Source organism: Mobula hypostoma, chromosome 4 (assembly GCF_963921235.1).
Source record: "Mobula hypostoma chromosome 4, sMobHyp1.1, whole genome shotgun sequence".
Taxonomy (NCBI): Eukaryota; Metazoa; Chordata; class Chondrichthyes; order Myliobatiformes; family Myliobatidae; genus Mobula; species Mobula hypostoma.
Window position 1 is genome coordinate 194679033 of NC_086100.1, and position 23820 is coordinate 194702852.

Below are 23820 nucleotides of genomic sequence, written 5' to 3' on the forward strand. Positions count from 1 at the left end.
AGTCTCTTTCTGGTTCATTAGGGTTGTCATAGCCAGGAAGGCAGTGAGGATAAGCTCTCACCACCTGTTAAATGCTCCCAATGGCCTGCTTCTCAGATAGCCTCTGACATCAAGTCCAGCACCAGGCCTTCACGTGTGGTTTAGTCACTAAGCCTGACAGAACTGTTTCTACTGAAAGGAGAAGGGGCAAAGGCAGGTTACTGGCACCTTACAACCAGTCACTTCAGGTGGATGGTGCTCTTCAGCTGTGGTTGGCACCTCACCTAGGAGAAGGAACCTCTGCGGCCTTCCAGCTATACCCATACTCATGGGGAAGGCTTCAGAAGACAACACCGGAAAAACGGTATTTATGCCCATTATGCAGCCCTACACTGAGTTCAACGCAGACTGGCAACTCGCATGATGCCACTGGAGCCAAACTGTATCAGACTCTGCCTTTCCTTTGGATTCATCAGCTACACAGTGACATGGAGAGGGGGAGTCTGCTGCATAGGCAACAGCTTGCTCTCCATATTGTACTGCCCTGGCTTGCATATTACAGGTAGGATGCAACATCCAAGGTCCATCTCGACCAACGGAGGGTCCCCACAATCTCTATTTCTCCACTTCATTTTGGCTGTGCAGGCCTGGACTAATGCCTTGGAGCATAGGAGGCTGAGGGGTGACATTATTGAGATGTATAAAGTCAAGAGGGATTTGGATAGGGTGAATGCATGTAGCCTTGTTTTTCCCCGAGAACATAGAATATAGAATAGTACAGCACAGGAACAGGCTCTTTGGCCCACTATGTTGTGCCGTACCAAATAAATCAGCATCCATATCCTTCAACTTCCCTCATATTCATGTGCCTATCTGTTGTTCGTCCATCGTTGACGTCGATGAGGACCACGACACCATTATGATGGTGTCGAGACTCGCGCGTGATTTGGATTTAAGTGAGGGAGAGTTGCACAGCGTCAGCCTCACTCTCTCTTCCCAATTCCCATCTGGGTCCAGTGGCAAGACAGAGTCCAGATGGCTGGAGATGGGACTAGGCGCAGTGGATGACCAGGACATCTTCTGTGTCTTGTCCTGCTCTACACGTTCCACGACGCTTGCAGAGACCGCCTTCTTGACCGTTGGACCTTCCATTGGTCTCGTCCGCTCAATCCGCCGGAGTCTATCTTCACATGCTGGGATAGACAACTCCCTATCTCACCGAGGGTTTGAGACCCGTCGGCTATCCTCACCTGGTTTAGCCGGCTTGTCGAAGCCGTTGACTGGGGTGTGACCGCTGTCGTATGCAAACAGCTATGGGGAGCCATAGGTGAGAGCTGAGTGCCAGGTGGGGACCAAAAGTGGACTAACCGCCCTGAAAAGAACGCGACATGTTCCCCCACCAGAGGTGCTACCCCTCCCTGACACCCCATATACCCCTGTGCCTATCTAAACATCTCTTTAATGTCCCTAATGTATCTGCCTCTACCACCACCCCTGGCAGTGCATTCCAGGCACCCAACACTCTGTGTAAAACACTTGGCCCCTCACTTCTCCAGAAGGCACAGGTGGAAGCTCAGAGGGGAAAAATTTACGAAGTGTCCTGAGGGGCAACTTCTTCATACAGAGGGTGGTGCATATATGGAAGAAGCTGCCAGAGGAAGTGGTTGTAGCAAGTTCAATAACAATGTTTAAAAGTAGATGGACAGGGCAGATTTAGGGGGAAATGGGCCAAGCGCCAGCAAATGGGACTAGCTTGGTGGCCATCTCGTTGAGTCCAAAAGGCCTGTTTCCATGCTGTAGTACTCTACTATAAACGTTCCCAAGGAGACGGATGTTTTACTGCAGACAGGAGACTGCAGAGGCTGGGTATGGAACAGCAAACAAGATTCTGCAGGAATTCAGTGGGCCAGGCATTTTTCTCTGTAACTGTAACACTATACACACACAAAATGCTGGAGGAACTCAGCAGGCCAGGTGGTATCTATGGAGGGGAATAAACAGTCACTGTTTCAGGCCGAGACCCTTCATCAAGACGGGAAAGAAAGGTGTGAGATACCAGAATAAGAAGGGAAGAGGGGGAAGAGTGCAAACTAGAAGGTGATAGGAGAAGCCAGGTGGGTGGGTGGCAGGGGATGAAGTGAGAAGCTGGGAGGTGATAGGTGGAAAAGGTAAAGGGCTGAAGAAGGAATCTGACAGGAGAGGAGGGTGGATCATGGGAGAAAGGGAAAGGTGGGGGGGGGCACCTAGGGAATGTGATAGGACAGTGAGAAGAGGACAGAGTGGGGGAATGAAGAAGAGGGAAGGGGGACAGGAACAATTATTTTCTATACGCAAACAACAGGAATTCTGCAGATGCTGGAAATTCAAGCAACATACATCAAAGTTGCTAGTGAACGCAGCAGGCCAGGCAGCATCTATAGGAAGAAGCGCAGTCGACGTTTCAGGCCGAGACCCTTCGTCAGACGAAGGGTCTCGGCCTGAAACGTCGACTGCGCTTCTTCCTATAGATGCTGCCTGGCCTGCTGCGTTCACCAGCAACTTTGATGTATGTTGCAATTATTTTCTATATTTTGTTTTTATTACCTTATGTATGTAAAGAAAAGCTTTTCACTATCTCTCTGTATCACTGGCCAATCTCTGTACCTCTGTTCATTCTATCACTATATGCTCAGTAGCCACTCTATTAGTTACCTCCTGTACCTATTAAGGTGGCCACTGAGTGTATGCTCATGGTCTTCTGCTGCTGCAGCCCATCCACTTCAAGATTTGGCATATTGAGCATTCAGAGATGCTCTCCTGCACATCACTGTGGTAAGGTGTGGTTATTTGAGTTACTGTTGCCTTCCTGTCAGCATGAACCAGTCTGGCCATTCTCCTCTGACCTCTCTCATTAACAAGGTGTTTTTGCCCACAGAACTGCCATTCACTGGATGCTTTTTTTTGTTGTTTTTCACACCATTCTCTGTAAACTCTAGAGACTGTTGTTAATGAAAATCTCAGGAGATCAGCAGTTTCTAAGATACTCAAACCATACCATCTGTCACCAACAATCATTCCACGATCAAGTCGACTTCGATTACAAACCTTCCCCAATCATTGTTTGGTGTGAAGAACAACTGAACCTCTTGACCATGTCTGCATGCTTTTACGCATTGAGATACTGCCACATGATTGGCTGATTAGATATTTGCATTAATAGTTGGGTACATAGAGCTTAGAAAAATAGAGGGCTATGGTTAAGCCTAGGTAGTTCTAAGGTAAAGACATGTTCATCACAGCTTTGTGGGCTGAAGGGCCTGTATTGTGCTGTAGGTTTTCTATGTTTCTATGTTAACGAGCAGGTGTACAGATGTACCTAATAAGGAGGAGGGTGGATCATGGGAGAAAGGGAAAGGTGGGGGGGGCACCTAGGGAATGTGATAGGACAGTGAGAAGAGGACAGAGTGGGGAAATGAAGAAGAGGGAAGGGGGACAGGAACACTAAGTGTATGTCTATCATTGTATGTGACACCAGCAAAACAATTAATAATTTGTCTCTACGGAATTTTAACACTTCACACACAATAAGTTATGTGAAAAAAAAAATAGATTCCAAATAACAACAAAAGGATTGAGGTTCATGCACCATCCTGGCTGGGAAATATATCGCTGTTTCTTCATTGTCACAGAGTCTAAATCAACTTTCAGCAATTTTTATCAATGCACCGTAGAAAGTATTCCGTCTGGATGCATCTCAGCTTGGTATGATCATAAGATATAGGAGCAGAATCAGGCATTTCATCATGGCTGATCCATTTCCCTCTCAGCCACATTCATAAGAACATAAGAAAAAGGAGCAGGAGTCGGCCATCTGGCCTGTCGAGCCTGCTCCGCCATTCAATAAGATCATGGCTGATCTGGCTATGGACTCATCTCCACCTACCTGCCTTTTCCCCATAACCCTGAATTCCCCTACTATGCAAAAATCTATCCAACCTTGTCTTAAATATATTTACTGAGGTAGCCTCCACTGCTTCATTGGGCAGAGAATTCCACAAATACACTACTCTCTGGGAAAAGCAGTTCCTCTTCATCTCTGTCCTAAATTTACTCCCTCGAATCTTGAGGCCATGTCTTCTAGTTCTAGTCTCACCTATCAGTGGAAACAACTTTCCTGCCTCTATCTTTTCTTTCCCTTTCATAATTTTATATGTTTCGATAAGACCTCCTTTCATTCATCTGAATTCCAGCGAGTACAGTCCCAGATGACTCAATCTCTCCACATAGTCTAACCACCAATCCCCCATCTCTGGAATCAACCTGGTGAACCTCCTCTGCTCCATCTCCAAAGCCAGTATATTTTTCCTCACATAAGGAGACCAGAACTGCACACAGTACTCCAGGTGCGGCCTCACCAGTTCCCTGTACAGTTGCAGCATGACCTCCCGTTCTTAAATTCAATCCCTCTAGCAATGAAGGCTAACATTCCATTTGCCTTCCTGATAGCCTGCTGCACCCGCAAACCAGCCTTTTGTGATTCATGCTCAAGCATTCCCAAGTCCCTCTGCACAGCCTTCTCCCCGTATCACTTCATGCCCTGGCTAATCAAGAATCTAACAACTTCTACCTTAAATATACCCAATCCACATATTCACCACTCTCTAACCAAAGAAATACCTCCTCATCTCCATTCTAAAAGGACACCCCACTATTCTGAGGCCCTGTCCTCTGGTCTTAAGACTCCCACACCATAGGAAACATTCTCTCCAGTTTAGTAAATACTTTTCCCAAGACAGCAAGAAAACGTAGATATTTGTGGTCACAGCTCAGCACATCTTGGAAACCAGCCTCCCTCCATGGATTCTGTCTACACTTCCCATTGCCTTGGTAAAGCAGAGTGCATAATCAAAGACCCCTCTCACCCCAACATTCTTTCTTCTCACATCAGGAAGAAGATACAAAATCCTAAAACAATGTGCCACCAGGCTCAAGGACAGCTCTTATCCTGCTGTTGTAAGACTATTAAATAGTTCCCTCATACATTATGTTGGACCTGAACTCACAATCCACCTTGTTAGAACCTTGCACTTTATGGTCCATCTGTACTGCACTTTCTCTGTAGCTATTACACCTTATTCTGCATTGTTATTGATTTACCTTGTATTACCTCAATGTACTATGAGGCGATTTCATCTGTATGAACAGTCATAGAATCATAGAACACTAAAGCACAAAACAGGCCCTTCAGTCCATCTAATCTGTGCTGAATCATTAATCTGCCTTGCCCCATCCACCTGCACCAGGACCATAGCCCTACGTACCTCTCCCATCCACGTACCTATCCAAATTGCTCTTAAGTGTTGAAATCGACCCTGCCCCCTCCACTTGCACTGGCAGCTCACTCCACACTCTCACCACCCTCTGACTGAAGAGGTTCCCCCTCATGTTCCCCTTAAACATTTCACTTTTTACCCTTAGCCCATGTTGTGGTCTCACCCAACCTCAGTGGAAAAAGCTTACTTGCATTTATCCTATCTATACCCCTCATAATTTTGTATAACTCAATCAAATCCCCTCTCAATCTTCTACATTCCAGGGAATGAAGTCCGAACCTATCCAAGCTTCCTCTATACATCAGGTTCTCAAGTCCTGGCCACACTCTTGTAAATTTTCTCTGCACTCCTTCCTGTTGGTAGGTGACCAAAACAGCACACAATCCTTCAAATTAGGCCTCATTAATGTCTTATACAACTTCAACAACTTCTAAGGTAAGGACATGTTCGGCACAGCTTTGTGGGCCAAAGGGTGTGTATTGTGCTGTAGATATTCTAAGTTCTAACATAACATCCCAACTCATGTATTCAAGACATTGCTTTATGAAGGCCAATGTACCAAAAGCTTTCTTTACAACCCTCACGCTTGTCTGCATTAATTTCCTTCTGCTATTTTCCCAGCTGGTCCAGATTCCACTGTTGGCCATGATAGTCTTCTTCACTGTTCTCTACACCCCAAATCTTGGTGTCTTCCGCAAATTTGCTAATTCAGTTAGCTACATTATCATTCAGATCGTTGATATAAATTACGAACCACAGTGGACCCAGCACTGATCCTTGCGACACACCACTAGTCACAGACCTCCAATCAGAGAGGCAAGCATCTACTACCACTCTCTGGCTCCTTCCATGAAATCAATGTTTCATCCAATTTACTAGCTCACCTTGAATGCCAAGTTACTGAACCTTCCTGACCAAACTCCCATGTGGGGCTTTGCCATGTCGACACCAACTATTGCCTTGCCTTCAACGGTCCTGGTAACTTTCTCAAAACTCTATAAGATTGGCTAGACATGACTTACCACGCACAAAGCAATGCTGACTATTTATAATCAATCTCTGTCTATCCAAATACATACATACATACATATATATATATACGGTCCCTCAGAATACCTTCCAATAACTTTCCCACTACTGATGTCAGGCTCACCGGCCTATAATTTCCCAGCTTATTCTTAGAACCTTTCTTAAACAATAGAACAACATTAGCTATTCACCCGTGGCTAGGAATGGTTTAAATATTTCTGCTAGGGCCCCTGGAAATTCTGCACTTGTCTCCAACGTGGTCTGAGGGAACATATTGTCAGGCCCTGAGTATTTATCCATCCTAATTTGCCTCAGGACAACAAACACTTCCTCTTCTGTAATCTGCATAGAGTCCATGATCTCACTGCTGCTTTGCCTCACTTCTATAGACTCTGTGTCCATCTTCCGAGTAAATACAGATACAAAATCCATTTAGGATCACCCCCATCTCTTTTGGCTCCATGCATAGATTACACTCCGATCTTTCGGAGGACCAATTTTGTCCCTTGCTACCCTTTTGCTCTTTATATATCTGCAAAAGCACTTAGGATTTTCCTTCACCTCGTCTGCTAGAGCGACCTCATGCCTTCTTTTAGCCCTCCTGATTTCCTTTGCTTTTCTTATACTCCTCAAGTAAGTAATTTGTTCCTACCTGCTTATGCCGGCAATGCACCCCCTTTTTTCCATAACCAAGACCTCAATACCCCTAGAAAAAAAATGTTCCCTTGCCTTTTATTCTGATAGGAACATACAAACTCTGTACTCTCAGAATTTCACATTTGAAGGCTTCCCACTTACCTTGTCAGAAAACAACCCCTCCCACTAAAGACTTGCCAGACCCTTTCTGATACCATCAAAATTGACCTTTCTCCAATTCAGACTGACCCCAAGGTGACAAGGTCCTATCCTTTTCCATTATTACTTTGAAACTAATGGCACTATGATCACTAGATACAAAGTGACCCCCGACACAAACTTCTATCACCTGCCCGGTCCCGTTCCTTAATAGGAGATCCAGTATGACACCTTCTCTAATTGGGACTTTATGCATTGATTCAGGAAACTTTGCTGAATATAACTGACAAACTCTTTCCCATTCAGCGCTTTTACAATATGGGAGCCCCAGTCAATATGTGGGAAGTTAAAAACACCTCCTATTACAACCTTATGTTTTTGCAATGGTCTGCAACCTATCTACAAGTTTGCGCCTCTAAACCCTGCAGACTGTTGGGTGGTCTATTATATATGGAATTCGTTAGTTATACCCATAAAGCCTCACTAGACGAGCTCTCCAGGCACTGAACATTTTCCCTGACTAGAAATGCCACCTCTCTGCCTTTAATCCCTCTATCCCTCTCACTTTGTCGTGACCTTGTCCCTGCCACCTCTCCCCCTCTAATCCTTCCCACTCTATCACATCTAAAACAACGAAATCCAGGTACATTGAGCTGCCAGTCCTGCCCCTCCTGCAACCAAGTCTCACTAAAGCTAGAATGTCATAATTCCATTTGCCCTGGGCTCATCTACCTTTCTTACAATACCCCTTGCATTGAAATATACACAGCTCAAAAATTTAATCCCACCATCCCAACCTTTTGATTCCTGACCTTGTAGGTAGGCTTAACAACATCCTTCTCCCCAGCCACTATACTATCTGTTCTTCCACCAACTCCACCCCTCCCAATCCCCATACAAGTCTGCAGGACAAGCTTTTAACTATAGGCCAGTTCTTTTAACAATATTAAACCAATTCCAACTCCAATTACATTCTTAAAGGTTTTTAAAGATTAGCTTTATTTGTCACATGTACATCAAAACATCGAAACATACAGTGAAGCAAGTCGTCTGCGTCTGATCAAACCAGCCAGTTCATGCTGGAGACAGCCTGCAAATGTTGCCACATTTTCAGCTCCAACATAGCATGTCCACAGCTTACTAAACCGAACCCATACACGTCTGGAATGAGAGAGGAAATTGTGGAGCACCCAGAGAGAAACCACAAGGACATGGGGAGAATGTAAAACAACTCCTTACAGGTAATGGTGGGAATGAACTCCGATCTGTGCTGTAATAACATTACACTAACCACTGCGCTACTGTGCCACCAGAAAACCCCTCCCCAACAGTTTACTTTATTCTGTATTCTGATATTGTTTTACCTTGTTCTACCTCTATGTACAGTGGAATGATTTGATCTGTACAATTATGTTGAGTGGTGGGGTGGAGATACGTCTCTACCAAAGGAGGTATAAGGCACACCTTCCTTCCGCTAGCCTGCAAGTCACCCTTGGGCAAGGTGTAGAACCTGCTTAGTCCCCGCACACCCCCCCCCCATACAGGGTCACGTAAAGCCATGGGGGTAGGTGGTGGATGGTTGTACGAGCAGCTGGGGCATTTCACAAGCCCTGGTTATGTGACCACTGATACCAGGCTGACAATTTCTGAAGAGTATTGATAATGGCTGGGGTCACGTGTCTTGCTGAGACATTGTCCAGAAGAGGGTAATGGAAAACCACTTCTGTAGAAAAATTTGCCAAGAACAATCCTAGTCATGGATAAGACCCTGATCATCTATATCACACATAATGATGATGATGAACAATCTGCCAGACAAGTTTTTCACTGTATTTCGGTACAGGTGACAATAATAAACCAACTCCATTTCCAAACCCAGAACTCCTTTCCCAACAGTATGCTGTATTCTGTATCTTTATTGTTATTTTATTTATTTATTTAAAGATACAGCGCGGAACAGGCCTTATGACCCAACAACCGCCCACCAACTTAACACTACGCTGTGGCCTCGGAACCTTTTTTTATGGCGTGGACCCTGACCATTAACCGAAAAGAGTCCGTGGCCCCCAGTTTGGGGACTCCTGCAGTTGACTAATCACAGGACAATTTACAATGACCAATTAACCTACTAACTCCCTCCCGGCACTTATCCGTGTAAGCGGAACAAGTGCTACACATGCCCTTACACTTCCTCCCTTACCACCATTCAGGGCCCCAAATAGTCCTTCCAGGTGAGGCAACACTTCACCTGTGAGTCGGCTGGGGTGATATACTGCGTCCGGTGCTCCCGATGTGGCCTTTTATATATTGGCGAGACCCGACGCAGACTGGGAAACCGCTTTGCTGAACACCTACACTCTGTCCGCCAGAGAAAGCAGGATCTCCCAGTGGCCACACATTTTAATTCCACATCCCATTCCCATTCTGACATGTCTATCCACGGCCTCCTCTACTGTAAAGATGAAGCCACACTCAGGTTGGAGGAACAACACCTTATATTCCGTCTGGGCAGCCTCCAACCTGATGGCAAGAATATCGACTTCTCTAACTTCTGCTAATGCCCCACCTCCCCCTCCTACCCCATCTGTTACTTATTTTTATACACACATTCTTTCTCTCACTCTCCTTTTTCTCCCTCTGTCCCTCTCAATATAACCCTTGCCCATCCTCTGGGTCCCCCCCCGCCTTGTCTTTCTTCCCGGACCTCCTGTCCCATGATCCTCTCATATCCCTTTTGCCAATCACCTGTCCAGCTCTTGGCTCCATCCCTCCCCCTCCTGTCTTCTCCTATCATTTTGGATCTTCCCCTCCCCCTCCATCTTTCAAATCCCTTACTCACTCTTCCTTCAGTTAGTCCTGACGAAGGGTCTCGGCCTGAAACGTCGACTGCGCCTCTTCCTAGAGATGCTGCCAGGCCTGCTGCGCTCACCAGCAACTTTTATGTGTGTAACCTACTAACCAGTATGTTTTACTCTGTGCTACCTCAATACACTGTGTAATGATCTGCTCTGTATGAACAATATTCAAGAGAGGATTTTCACTGTATCTTCGTACATGTGACAATAATAAAACAGTAAGAATTCCAAACCTGGAACTCGCCTTCCAACAGCACCCTAAGAGAACCTTCACCAGGACTGTACCGTGAGAGAACCTTCAGCAGGACTGTACCTGACAGAACCTCCGCCAGGACTGTACCCTGAGAGAACCTTCACCAGGATTGTACTCCAAGAGATCCTTCACCAGGATTGTACCCTGAAAGATCCTTCACCAGGACTGTACCGTGAGAGAAACTTCACCAGGACTGTACCATGAGAGAACCTTCACCAGGACTGTACCCCGAGAGAACCTTCGCCAGGACTGTACCGTGAGAGAAACTTCACCAGGACTGTACCCCGAGAGATCCTTCACCAGGACTGTACCCTGAGAGAACCTTCACCAGGACCGTACCCCGAGAGATCCTTCACCAGGACTGTACCCCGAGAGAACCTTCACCAGGACTGTACCGTGACAGAACCTTCACCAGGACTGTACCGTGAGAGAGCCTTCACCAGGACTGTACCGTGAGAGAACCTTCACCAGGACTGTATCCTGAGAGAACCTTCACCAGGACTGTACCGTGAGAGAACCTTCACCAGGACTGTACCGTGATGGAACCTTCACCAGGACTGTACCCCGAGAGAACCTTCGCCAGGACTGTACCGTGACAGAACCTTCACCAGGACTGTACCGTGAGAGAACCTTCACCAGGACTGTACCGTGACAGAACCTTCGCCAGGACTGTACCGTGAGAGAACCTTCACCAGGACTGTACCGTGAGAGAACCTTCACCAGGACTGTACCCTGAGAGAACCTTCACCAGGACTGTACCGTGAGAGAACCTTCACCAGGACTGTACCGTGATGGAACCTTCGCCAGGACTGTACCGTGAGAGAACCTTCAGCAGGACTGTACCTGACAGAACCTCCGCCAGGACTGTACCCTGAGAGAACCTTCACCAGGATTGTACTCCGAGAGATCCTTCACCAGGATTGTACCCTGAAAGATCCTTCACCAGGACTGTACCGTGAGAGAAACTTCACCAGGACTGTACCATGAGAGAACCTTCACCAGGACTGTACCCCGAGAGAACCTTCGCCAGGACTGTACCGTGAGAGAAACTTCACCAGGACTGTACCCCGAGAGATCCTTCACCAGGACTGTACCCTGAGAGAACCTTCACCAGGACCGTACCCCGAGAGATCCTTCACCAGGACTGTACCCCGAGAGAACCTTCACCAGGACTGTACCGTGACAGAACCTTCACCAGGACTGTACCGTGAGAGAGCCTTCACCAGGACTGTACCGTGAGAGAACCTTCACCAGGACTGTACCGTGAGAGAACCTTCACCAGGACTGTACCGTGATGGAACCTTCACCAGGACTGTACCCCGAGAGAACCTTCGCCAGGACTGTACCGTGACAGAACCTTCACCAGGACTGTACCGTGAGAGAGCCTTCACCAGGACTGTACCCTGAGAGAACCTTCACCAGGACTGTACCGTGACAGAACCTTCGCCAGGACTGTACCGTGAGAGAACCTTCACCAGGACTGTACCGTGAGAGAACCTTCACCAGGACTGTACCCTGAGAGAACCTTCACCAGGACTGTACCGTGAGAGAACCTTCACCAGGACTGTACCGTGATGGAACCTTCGCCAGGACTGTACCGTGAGAGAACCTTCAGCAGGACTGTACCTGACAGAACCTCCACCAGGACTGTACCCTGAGAGAACCTTCACCAGGATTGTACTCCGAGAGATCCTTCACCAGGATTGTACCCTGAAAGATCCTTCACCAGGACTGTACCGTGAGAGAAACTTCACCAGGACTGTACCATGAGAGAACCTTCACCAGGACTGTACCCCGAGAGAACCTTCGCCAGGACTGTACCATGAGAGAAACTTCACCAGGACTGTACCCCGAGAGATCCTTCACCAGGACTGTACCCTGAGAGAACCTTCACCAGGACCGTACCCCGAGAGATCCTTCACCAGGACTGTACCCCGAGAGAACCTTCACCAGGACTGTACCGTGACAGAACCTTCACCAGGACTGTACCGTGAGAGAGCCTTCACCAGGACTGTACCGTGAGAGAACCTTCACCAGGACTGTATCCTGAGAGAACCTTCACCAGGACTGTACCGTGAGGGAACCTTCACCAGGACTGTACCGTGAGAGAAACTTCACCAGGACTGTACCGTGATGGAACCTTCACCAGGACCGTACCCCGAGAGATCCTTCACCAGGACTGTACCCCGAGAGAACCTTCACCAGGACTGTACCGTGACAGAACCTTCACCAGGACTGTACCGTGAGAGAGCCTTCACCAGGACTGTACCGTGAGAGAACCTTCACCAGGACTGTATCCTGAGAGAACCTTCACCAGGACTGTACCGTGAGGGAACCTTCACCAGGACTGTACCGTGAGAGAACCTTCACCAGGACTGTACCGTGATGGAACCTTCACCAGGACTGTACCCCGAGAGAACCTTCACCAGGACTGTACCCCGAGAGAACCTTCGCCAGGACTGTACCGTGACAGAACCTTCACCAGGACTGTACCGTGAGAGAGCCTTCACCAGGACTGTACCCTGAGAGAACCTTCACCAGGACTGTACCGTGACAGAACCTTCGCCAGGACTGTACCGTGAGAGAACCTTCACCAGGACTGTACCGTGAGAGAACCTTCACCAGGACTGTACCGTGAGAGAACCTTCACCAGGACTGTACCCTGAGAGAACCTTCACCAGGACTGTACCGTGAGAGAACCTTCACCAGGACTGTACCGTGATGGAACCTTCGCCAGGACTGTACCGTGAGAGAACCTTCAGCAGGACTGTACCTGACAGAACCTCCACCAGGACTGTACCCTGAGAGAACCTTCACCAGGATTGTATTCCGAGAGATCCTTCACCAGGATTGTACCCTGAAAGATCCTTCACCAGGACTGTACCGTGAGAGAAACTTCACCAGGACTGTACCATGAGAGAACCTTCACCAGGACTGTACCCCGAGAGAACCTTCGCCAGGACTGTACCGTGAGAGAAACTTCACCAGGACTGTACCCCGAGAGATCCTTCACCAGGACTGTACCCTGAGAGAACCTTCACCAGGACCGTACCCCGAGAGATCCTTCACCAGGACTGTACCCCGAGAGAACCTTCACCAGGACTGTACCGTGACAGAACCTTCACCAGGACTGTACCGTGAGAGAGCCTTCACCAGGACTGTACCGTGAGAGAACCTTCACCAGGACTGTATCCTGAGAGAACCTTCACCAGGACTGTACCGTGAGGGAACCTTCACCAGGACTGTACCGTGAGAGAACCTTCACCAGGACTGTACCGTGATGGAACCTTCACCAGGACTGTACCCCGAGAGAACCTTCGCCAGGACTGTACCGTGACAGAACCTTCACCAGGACTGTACCGTGAGAGAGCCTTCACCAGGACTGTACCCTGAGAGAACCTTCACCAGGACTGTACCGTGACAGAACCTTCACCAGGACTGTACCGTGAGAGAACCTTCACCAGGACTGTACCGTGAGAGAACCTTCACCAGGACTGTACCCTGAGAGAACCTTCACCAGGACTGTACCGTGAGAGAACCTTCACCAGGACTGTACCGTGATGGAACCTTCGCCAGGACTGTACCGTGAGAGAACCTTCAGCAGGACTGTACCTGACAGAACCTCCACCAGGACTGTACCCTGAGAGAACCTTCACCAGGATTGTACTCCGAGAGATCCTTCACCAGGATTGTACCCTGACAGATCCTTCACCAGGACTGTACCGTGAGAGAAACTTCACCAGGACTGTACCATGAGAGAACCTTCACCAGGACTGTACCCCGAGAGAACCTTCGCCAGGACTGTACCATGAGAGAAACTTCACCAGGACTGTACCCCGAGAGATCCTTCACCAGGACTGTACCCTGAGAGAACCTTCACCAGGACCGTACCCCGAGAGATCCTTCACCAGGACTGTACCCCGAGAGAACCTTCACCAGGACTGTACCGTGACAGAACCTTCACCAGGACTGTACCGTGAGAGAGCCTTCACCAGGACTGTACCGTGAGAGAACCTTCACCAGGACTGTATCCTGAGAGAACCTTCACCAGGACTGTACCGTGAGGGAACCTTCACCAGGACTGTACCGTGAGAGAAACTTCACCAGGACTGTACCGTGATGGAACCTTCACCAGGACTGTACCCCGAGAGAACCTTCGCCAGGACTGTACCGTGACAGAACCTTCACCAGGACTGTACCCTGAGAGAACCTTCACCAGGACTGTACCGTGAGAGAACCTTCACCAGGACTGTACCGTGATGGAACCTTCACCAGGACCGTACCCCGAGAGATCCTTCACCAGGACTGTACCCCGAGAGAACCTTCACCAGGACTGTACCGTGACAGAACCTTCACCAGGACTGTACCGTGAGAGAGCCTTCACCAGGACTGTACCATGAGAGAACCTTCACCAGGACTGTATCCTGAGAGAACCTTCACCAGGACTGTACCGTGAGGGAACCTTCACCAGGACTGTACCGTGAGAGAAACTTCACCAGGACTGTACCGTGATGGAACCTTCACCAGGACTGTACCCCGAGAGAACCTTCGCCAGGACTGTAACGTGACAGAACCTTCACCAGGACTGTACCGTGAGAGAGCCTTCACCAGGACTGTACCGTGAGAGAACCTTCACCAGGACTGTATCCTGAGAGAACCTTCACCAGGACTGTACCGTGAGGGAACCTTCACCAGGACTGTACCGTGAGAGAACCTTCACCAGGACTGTACCGTGATGGAACCTTCACCAGGACTGTACCCCGAGAGAACCTTCGCCAGGACTGTACCGTGACAGAACCTTCACCAGGACTGTACCGTGCGAGAGCCTTCACCAGGACTGTACCCTGAGAGAACCTTCACCAGGACTGTACCGTGACAGAACTTTCGCCAGGACTGTACCGTGAGAGAACCTTCACCAGGACTGTACCCTGAGAGAACCTTCACCAGGACTGTACCGTGAGAGAACCTTCACCAGGACTGTACCCCGAGAGATCCTTCACCAGGACTGTACCATGAGAGAACCTTCACCAGGACTGTACCCCGAGAGAACCTTCACCAGGACTGTATCATGCGAGAACCTTCACCAGGACTGTACCCCGAGGGAACCTTCACCAGGACTGTATCCCTAGAGAACCTTCACCAGGGCTGTACCGTGAAGGAACCTTCACCAGGACTGTACCGTGAGAGAACCTTCACCAGGACTGTACCGTGAGGGAAGCTTCACCAGGACTGTACCCTGAGACAACCTTCACCAGGACTGTACCGTGAGAGAACCTTCACCAGGACTGTACTGTGAGAGAACCTTTGCCGGGACAGTAGCAATTCACTGACATTTAATGATGGGTAATAATTACTAATAAGTTATAAAAGGAACAAACTCACTCACTTGGGAACAAAGGCCTGTTGACTTCTTTCACCCAGTCAGCCAGTGCCAATTTCAGAGCTTCATTGGGACAGTACGTCTGGCTGGTCTCAGCCCTCTCATCGGTATCTGAAAATAAAGTTAATAGTATCAGTTATAATCACAAGAGACTCTGCAGATACTGGAAATCCAGAGTAACATGCATAAAATGCTGGAGGAACTGGAGGAACCCCACTGCTACCAACAATCCTTCCACAGTCAAAGCCACTTAGATCACATTTCTTCCCCACTCTAATGTTTCATCTGGAGGACTGAATCTCTTGACCATTTCTGTAAGCTTTACACGTCTGTATGCACTGAGTTGCCACCACATGATTGACTGATTAGATATTTGCATTAAAGAGCAGGTGTACAGGTGTTCCTAATAAAGTGGCCACTGAGTATTACAGTGTTACAGAGAAAGCTGCCTGGACTACTTCGCAACACACAAAAAATGCTGGTGGAACCCTGCAGGTCAGGCAGCATCGATGGAAAAAAATAAAGAGTCAACATTTTGACTGAAACCCTTCATCAGCCTGAAACATCAACTATTTATTCCTTTCCATAGATGCTACCCAAACTTCAGAGTTACTCCAGTACTTTGTGTGTATTACTAATGGTGTTAGTTATTTGTTGGAGACACCATCCCTCAAATCGGCTCCAAAATTCTTGTTCCACTCAAGCTCACTGCTCACATCATCCCCTGCAATCACCAAACCTACAAGGCATGTGGCTCATTGCAAACTGCAATTGATTTCAGTGATTCGCTGTCCCTCAAGTTTTGGTCGGAGTAAACAGTTGCAGAAACAACATCTTATATTCCGTCTGGGTAGCCTCCAACCTGATGGCATGAACATTGACTTCTCTAACTTCCGCTAATGCCCCACCTCCCCCTCGTACCCCATCTGTTATTTACATACACACATTCTTTCTCTCACTCTCCTTTTTCTCCCTCTGTCCCTCTGACTATACCCCTTGCCCATCCTCTGGATTTTTCCCCCCTCCTCCCCCTTTTCCTTCTTTCTGGGCCTCCTGTCCCATGATCCTCTCATATCCCTTTTGCCAATCACCTGTCCAGCTCTTGGCTCCATCTCTCCCCCTCCTGTCTTCTCCTATCATTTTTGATCTCCCCCCTCCCCCTCCCACTTTCAAATCTCTTACTATCTCTTCCTTCAGTTAGTCCTGACAAAGGGTCTCGGCCTGAAACGTCGACTGTACCTCCTCCTAGAGATGCTGCCTGGCCTGCTGCGTTCACCAGCAACTTTGATGTGAGTTGCAACTTTTCTTGTGTTTCCATAAATCAACGGAACGGTAGCGGTTAGCGTAGCATTATTACAGAGCCGGTGATCAGCGATCAGTAATAGGGGTTCGATTCCAGTTGCTGCCTGTACATTTCCCTGTGATCACGTGGGTTTCTTCTGCTGTTTCTTCCCACGTTCCAAAGACATAGGAGTTAGGGTTAGTAAGTTGTAGGAATGCTACGTTGGCGCCAGAAGCATGGCAACACTTGCGAGCTGTTCCCAGCACATCCTCGGACTGTGTCCATCCTTGGCGCAAATGATGCATTTCACTTTAAGTTTTGATATACATGTGACAACTAAAGCTAATCTATTTAAATATTTCTCCTTCCCGACTTTGATTATAGTTAGTGTTCTGGGATGGAACGCTTCAGCAATAGCGGGTGAATAAGCTGGGTTGGTTTGCCTCCAAGCAGAGAAGGCTTCCTTTATAACTCTGGAAATTATACCTTTTAACACCCACTCACTTGTGAGAAAATCTGATAGTGGCTAGTTAACCTACCAGCACAGCTTGGGATGTGAAAGAAGACTGGAGCATACACGAGATACACAGAGAACATGCAGACTACACACAGACATCCAAAATTCAGGTTCGAACCTGGGTCACTGGAGCTCAAACAGGTGGGCCACCATCTTGCCCTTTTTTTGGTGATGTTTGTTCATGGAGTGGAGTGGATGGAGAATTTCAGTTAAGAGACACAGTACGGTAACAGTACAATGAGCTCACGCCATCCGATTACACCCATGTGGCCATTTAACCTACTAACCCGTACGTCTTTGCGATGTGGGAGGGAACGGGAGCACCCGGAGGAAATCATGGGGAGAATGTACAAACTCCTTACAGACAGCAGTGCGGACTGAAGCTGGGCCGCTCGCACTGTAAGAGCATTGCGCTAGCCGTGCTGCCCACTGAAGACCCACATTCATTTTAGGAATAGCATCTTTCTGTCCGTCATCAGATTTCTGAATGGTCCACGAACCCATGAAAACAACCAGTAGTTATATTTAATAAGGAATTTGATTTTTTTGTCACCAAAAACAGTTGCAGATTCCTACAGATGTACAGACTGCACAGGATCAAAGAAAGCTGCAGAAAATTATAAATTCAGTCAGGTCCATCTTGGGCACTAGCTTCCCCCCAACACCTTCAAAAGGCGATGCCTCTAAAAGGCGGCATCCATCAGTAAAGACCCACATCACCCAGGACATGCCCTCTTCTCATTGCTACTATCAAGGAGAAGGTACAGGAGCCTGAAGACACACACTTAACATTTACAGGAACAGTAATACATATATATATACACACACACTAATTTAATTTATAGATTTTATTATCAATTGCAATGTAATGCTGCCACAATAAAACAAATTTCATGACATATGCTAGTGGTATTAAATCTGATTCTGATTCCATTGAACTTTTGAACTATTTATTTATCTTTGTAACTTATAATCATTCTTTACGTCTTGTACTGAACTGCTGCCGCAAAACAACAATTTTAGTGACATATATCAGTGCCAATAAACCTGATACTGATTATGTTTTAATTCAAACCAAGCCTGGGTTGCATAGTGGCTAAGATAACACTGTTACAGCGTCAATGACCCAGGGTTCAATCCTGCTGCTGTCTGTAGGCGGTTTGAACATTCTCCCTGTGACTGTGTGGGATTCTTCCAAGTGCTCATGTTTCCTCCCACAATCCAAAGATATATTGATCACATGGGTAAAATTGGGGCAGCACAAGCCCAGTGGGCTGGAAGGATCTGTTACCATGCTGTAAGTCCCTACAAATCTAAATTTGGGGGTGGCACACTAGTGTAGCAGTTAGCATAATGTTATTACAGTGCTAGCAACCTGAGTTCAATTCCACCCTCTGTAAGGAGTTTGTCCGTTCTTCCAGTGAAGCTACCGGAGCAGCAAAGTGGCTTCAATGCTTAAAAGTTGAGCCTTTTCCAGGACCTCATTGTTGGTGACACGATCCTTCCAGCTGATGCCCATGATGGAGTGGAGACAGCACTGATGGAAGCACTCAAGCAACCGGATTTGCTTACAGTACAAGACCTAGGCTTCAGAGCCATCTAGCAGTGCTGTGACGACAGCAGCCCTGTACAACAACCCTGTGGACAGACACAGCTGGTGGTTCTTTCACATGTGTTTCTGGAGGTACCCAAAGGCACTGCTGGCTCTGGCAAGTCAATTATCAATGCCCCTTACTACCATAGCATCGTTGAAGGTAGGTGAACTGCTCAACTGTGGTGAGAGGGTGGTCATCAATGGTGATCCGAGGAGGGCTGTAAATGCCATGAAGAGCTTTCTGATGGAGGATCACTGTTTTCTTCAGACTGACTGTTAACCGGAAAGCCCTTGCAACAATGGTGAACTGAGTGACTGTAGCCTGTAGCATGTCCTCTGCATGTGTGAGAACAGCACAGATATCCACATATAGTAGCAAAGACTGGTTTCATGGAAACGGTGTTGAAATTGGGAATCTGCTCCAGAAGAAACGCTCCTCCCATCAAGTCGTGCTGTCTAGATCTGATGACTAAGCAGCCAAGGCAGGATGCATGCAGCACCTCCAAGTCAGACTGAGGCAGATGCAAAACAATTGGTGGACTGCCATAGCAGAAAAAATGCAGAACTCTTCAGAAACTGGCAACACTCAAGCCTTCTATGAATCGCTGCGCATAGTGCATGGTCCAACTTGTCAGATTCAAGCCCCTCTACGCTCATCTGACGGTCCAGCCTGCTGACAGACAAGGAAACCATTGTGAGGCAAGGGACAGAGCACTATGAGAGCCTTTTCAGGAATAATGGTCAACTACAAGAAGCATCCATTGAAATGATCCCCCAGCATGAGGTCAGGCTTAAGCTTGTTGAGTCTGGATGGGATCAAAGCTGCTAATTCCAACATGAAATGCCATAAAGCCCCAGGCATTGATGGGATCCCAGCAGAAGCATACAAAATGGATGGTGACATTCTCCTGAGCAAACTCACAAACCTGTTCACACTCTGCTGGGAGAAATGTTCAGTCCCAAGTGACATGTGTGGCGCTGTAACTGTCTCTTTGTAACCGCGCCAGATACAGGAGAAGAGTCGTAAACCGAACACAGGACTGTACGTGGTGTTTATTGACCTGACCAAGGCCTTTGATTTAGTCAGCTGCGATAGTTTTTGGAAGATCCTGTCAAAGCTCGGCTGTCCCCTGAAATTCCTCACCATCCTGCAGCAGCTCCTTGAAGGCCAAAGCAGTCAGGTTAAACATAACAACGACATGTCTGACCCATTCGCCATCAGTACCAACACGAAACAAGGCTGTGTTTTGGCACCAATGCTCTTTTTCAATATGATGCTACGGGAAGCGAAAGAGATCGGTTCGAAGATTATCTGCATTCAGTTCCGAACAGATGGAAAGATCTTCAAGCTCCACCATCTTCTCGCCCGAACAAAAATCATGCAAGACCCCCTTCTCAAAATACACATATGTCATCATATACTACCTTGAGATTCATCTTCTTGCAGGTATTCACAGTAAGTACAAAGAAACACAATAGAATCAATGAAAAACCACAAATAAATTGGACAAACAAGTATGTGCAAAAGACAATGAACTGTGCAAACACAAAAAAAAAACAAAATAAATATCAAGAACATGGGATGAAGAGTCCTTGAAAGTGAGTCCATAGGTTGTGGGAACAGGTCTGTGTTGGGGTGAGTGAAGTTATCCCCTCTGTTCAAGTGCCTATTGGTTGAAGAGTAATAATTGTTCCTGAACCTGGTGGTGTGGGTATTGAGGCTCCTAAAACTCCTACCTGATGGCAGCAGTAAGAAGAGAGCATGGCCTGGATGGTGGCAGTCCTTGATGATGGACATTGTTGTCCTACAACAGCGCTCCTTGGAGATGTGCTCGGTGGTGGAGAATGCTCTATTGGACTCTGTCTATATTTCCCACGGCCTCAATAAAGCAACTAGCATATTCAAAGACCCCCACCGCCTTAGACATTCTCTCTTCTTTCCTAATCCCATTGGGTAGAAGATACAAAAGCCTGAAAGCAGAAACCATTAGGCTCAAGGAGAGCTTCGATCTCACTGTTATGAATGAGCCTCTTGTGTCTTGAAGAAGAACTCTTGACCTCACAATCAATCTTACTACAGCCCTTGCACCTTACTGTTTACCTCCACTGCACTTTTTCTGTAAGTGTAACGCTTTATTTTACATTCTGTTATTGCTTTTCCTTTGTACTGCCTCAACGTACTAATATTTTAGCAATGATCTGTATGGATAGCAGAGTTTTTCACTGTACCTCAGTGTACGTGTCAACACCAACCTCTCATTATAACCCAGCCTTGCCCTCCCTCTACAACCCGAGGAGCCCATGCCACGTACCCGACTCACTGGACCCTTCTGTCCTCAGGCCGCACTTGTACCAGGTGCCCAGCGTGTGGATAGGTATGTAATTGGCCTCCAGCTCACAGTTGGGATTGAGCAAGATGCCTTTCAGCTTGGAGACCAGGCTGGAAGGGCGTCCTTTGTACGGTCCCAGGAACACCCGACGCTGGGCATAGTCGTTGGCATGAAGGTTGTCCCAGATCAGCGGTCGACGTTTAATGACTTCTTCAACCTCTGACACCGATTCGGCAGAGATCTCCTTGGAGATAACTGTGCTGCCTAAAATACACAGAGATAAATACTGCTTATAATTAACTCAAGAGATTCTGCAGGTGCTGGAAACCATGAGCAACACACACAAAATGCTGGAGAAACTCAGCAGGTCAGACATCTGTGGAGGGGGACAAACTGTCAATGGTTCGGGTCGAGACCCTTGGAAAGGAAGGGGTAGAGTCCAAAATGAGAAGGTGGAGGGAGGGGAAGTTTTCTTGCAAACATCCACCTGGGTGCTAATGCCCTGTTAAGGGATGGAATTTCCTTTCCAGAGTCGTAGAGCACTACAGCACAAAAACAAGCCCTTCCGACCATCTTGTCCATGTCGAATTGTTATGCTGCCTAGTCCCATCAACCTCCACCTGGAGAATAGCCCTCCCATTCATGCACTTAATCAAACTTTTCTTAAATTTTGGAATCGACCCTGCATCTACCACTTCCACTGGTGGAGCAGATTCGAGTCCACACTCATATCACTCTCTGAATGACGAAGTGCCCCTTAAATATTTCACCTTACACCTTTAACCTATAACCTCCAGTTCTAGCCTTACACAACCTCAGTAGAAAAAAATACAGCTTGCATTTACCCTATCTATACCCCTCACAATTTTGTATATCTCTGTCAAATCTCCCCTCATTCTTCCATGGTCCACTGAATAAAGCCCTAACCTATCCAATCTTTCCTTATAACTCAGGTGCTCAAGTCCCGGCAGCATCCTTGTAAATCATATTGATATCTTTCTTGTAGGTAGGTGAGCAGAACTGCACACAATACTCCAAATTAGGTTTCACCATCGTCTTATACAACTCCTGTACTCAGTGCCCTGATTTATGAAGGCCAATGTGCCGAAAGCTCTCTTTACGACTGTGTCTACCTGTGACGCCACTTTCAAGGAATTACAGAGCTATATTCCCAAATCTCTGTGTTTGACATTTCCAGATCCCTTCCCTTGCCTTTATGTTGACAATTGCAATGTTTGGAGGTGGAAGAGCCTAGCAAGCCTTTAATTCAAGAGCAATACGCAGGGGTTTTGGTAGAAATGTCTCTGTCCAGTGAATTGACAAGCACACAGAGCAGTGAAGCACTCAACCAGCTGTAGACACTCCAGCCCTCACCTGTCCAGATGACCCCAATGCCAGGGTGGAGGTTGTCTCCTATAATTTTCAGATAGTTGGACATCTTGAGACTTGGGTAGCACAAGGAACCACAATACTCTGAAAAACATCCAAACAGCCAGAGAAACCGGTGAGAGGTTTGCTTACAAAGATTACTTTTTCCATTTTAACTGCACTAAAAGCTCTTACCAAAGCAACAATATTGGGTTCTGCTGGGAGTCTGAGAGAACAGGGCCAAGGACTGGAGTCCCAGGTGCAGCCTGGGATTGCTGGTGGTGGTGGTGGTGGTGGTGGTGGTGTGTGTGTGTGTGTGTGTGTGTGTGTGTGTGTGTGTGTGTGTGTGTGTGTGTGTGTGTGTACATGAGAGAGAGAGAGAGAGAGAGAGAGACAGAGAGAAAGGGGTTTGTTTTGCTGTTGTTGTTTTGTTCGTTCTGTTGTTCTGCTAAACGTTGTTGGCGCCGGAATGTGTGGCAACACTTACTGGCACACCAAGTGTGTTGACTGTTAAAGCAAACGACACAATTAGCCGCATGTTTCGATGCACATGCGATAAATAAAACTGAAGCTATTTATTTGGGTGGGTTCAGAGCTATCTGTCAACCAAAGCATAAAATACATGCAACAACGCCAGAGAAAAGGGGAAGAGATGGAAGAGGGTGACCTAGAATTCACAATCAGACCATAGTCACTTCTGTTAATTTTTATACTGCACAACAATTTTTCAGTCTGTTTTTCATTTATGTGGAAGGATTGTCCCTCTACTTTACTCCCACCTAAATGGGCCATCACTGTGGGAGGTCTGTAATGCCACCCAGTTGACCCTGGCACTGAGCACTAGAACAGGTATCATTGAGATGCCCAAAGAGATGTCCCATTTACCAGAGGTCTCTCACAGCAAATGTATTGTATGAATTTGAGGAAGCCTCGCAACCTGTGCACTACTATAATAACAAATTTCACAACATATGTCAGTGATAATAAACCTGATTCTGATGTCGACCTTGGTAAAGCAGCCAGCATACTCAAAGATCTCACCCACCGAGACGTTCTTTCTTCTTCCCTTCACTGGGCAGAAGAAACAAAAGCCTGAAAGCACGTACCACCAGGTTCAAGGGCAGCT

At 47.4% G+C, this 23820-nt stretch overlaps 1 protein-coding gene across 1 annotated transcript in view; it reads right to left on the minus strand.

Annotated features, from left to right (window-relative positions):
* The window catches only part of LOC134345849 (protein O-GlcNAcase-like), a 104822-nt gene that overhangs the window by 38221 nt on the left and 42781 nt on the right, over positions 1-23820 (minus strand). The window contains 3 exon segments of the mRNA XM_063047152.1: positions 15610-15714; positions 21309-21590; positions 22701-22799. Of these exon segments, the coding sequence (XP_062903222.1) occupies positions 15610-15714; positions 21309-21590; positions 22701-22799 (486 nt within the window).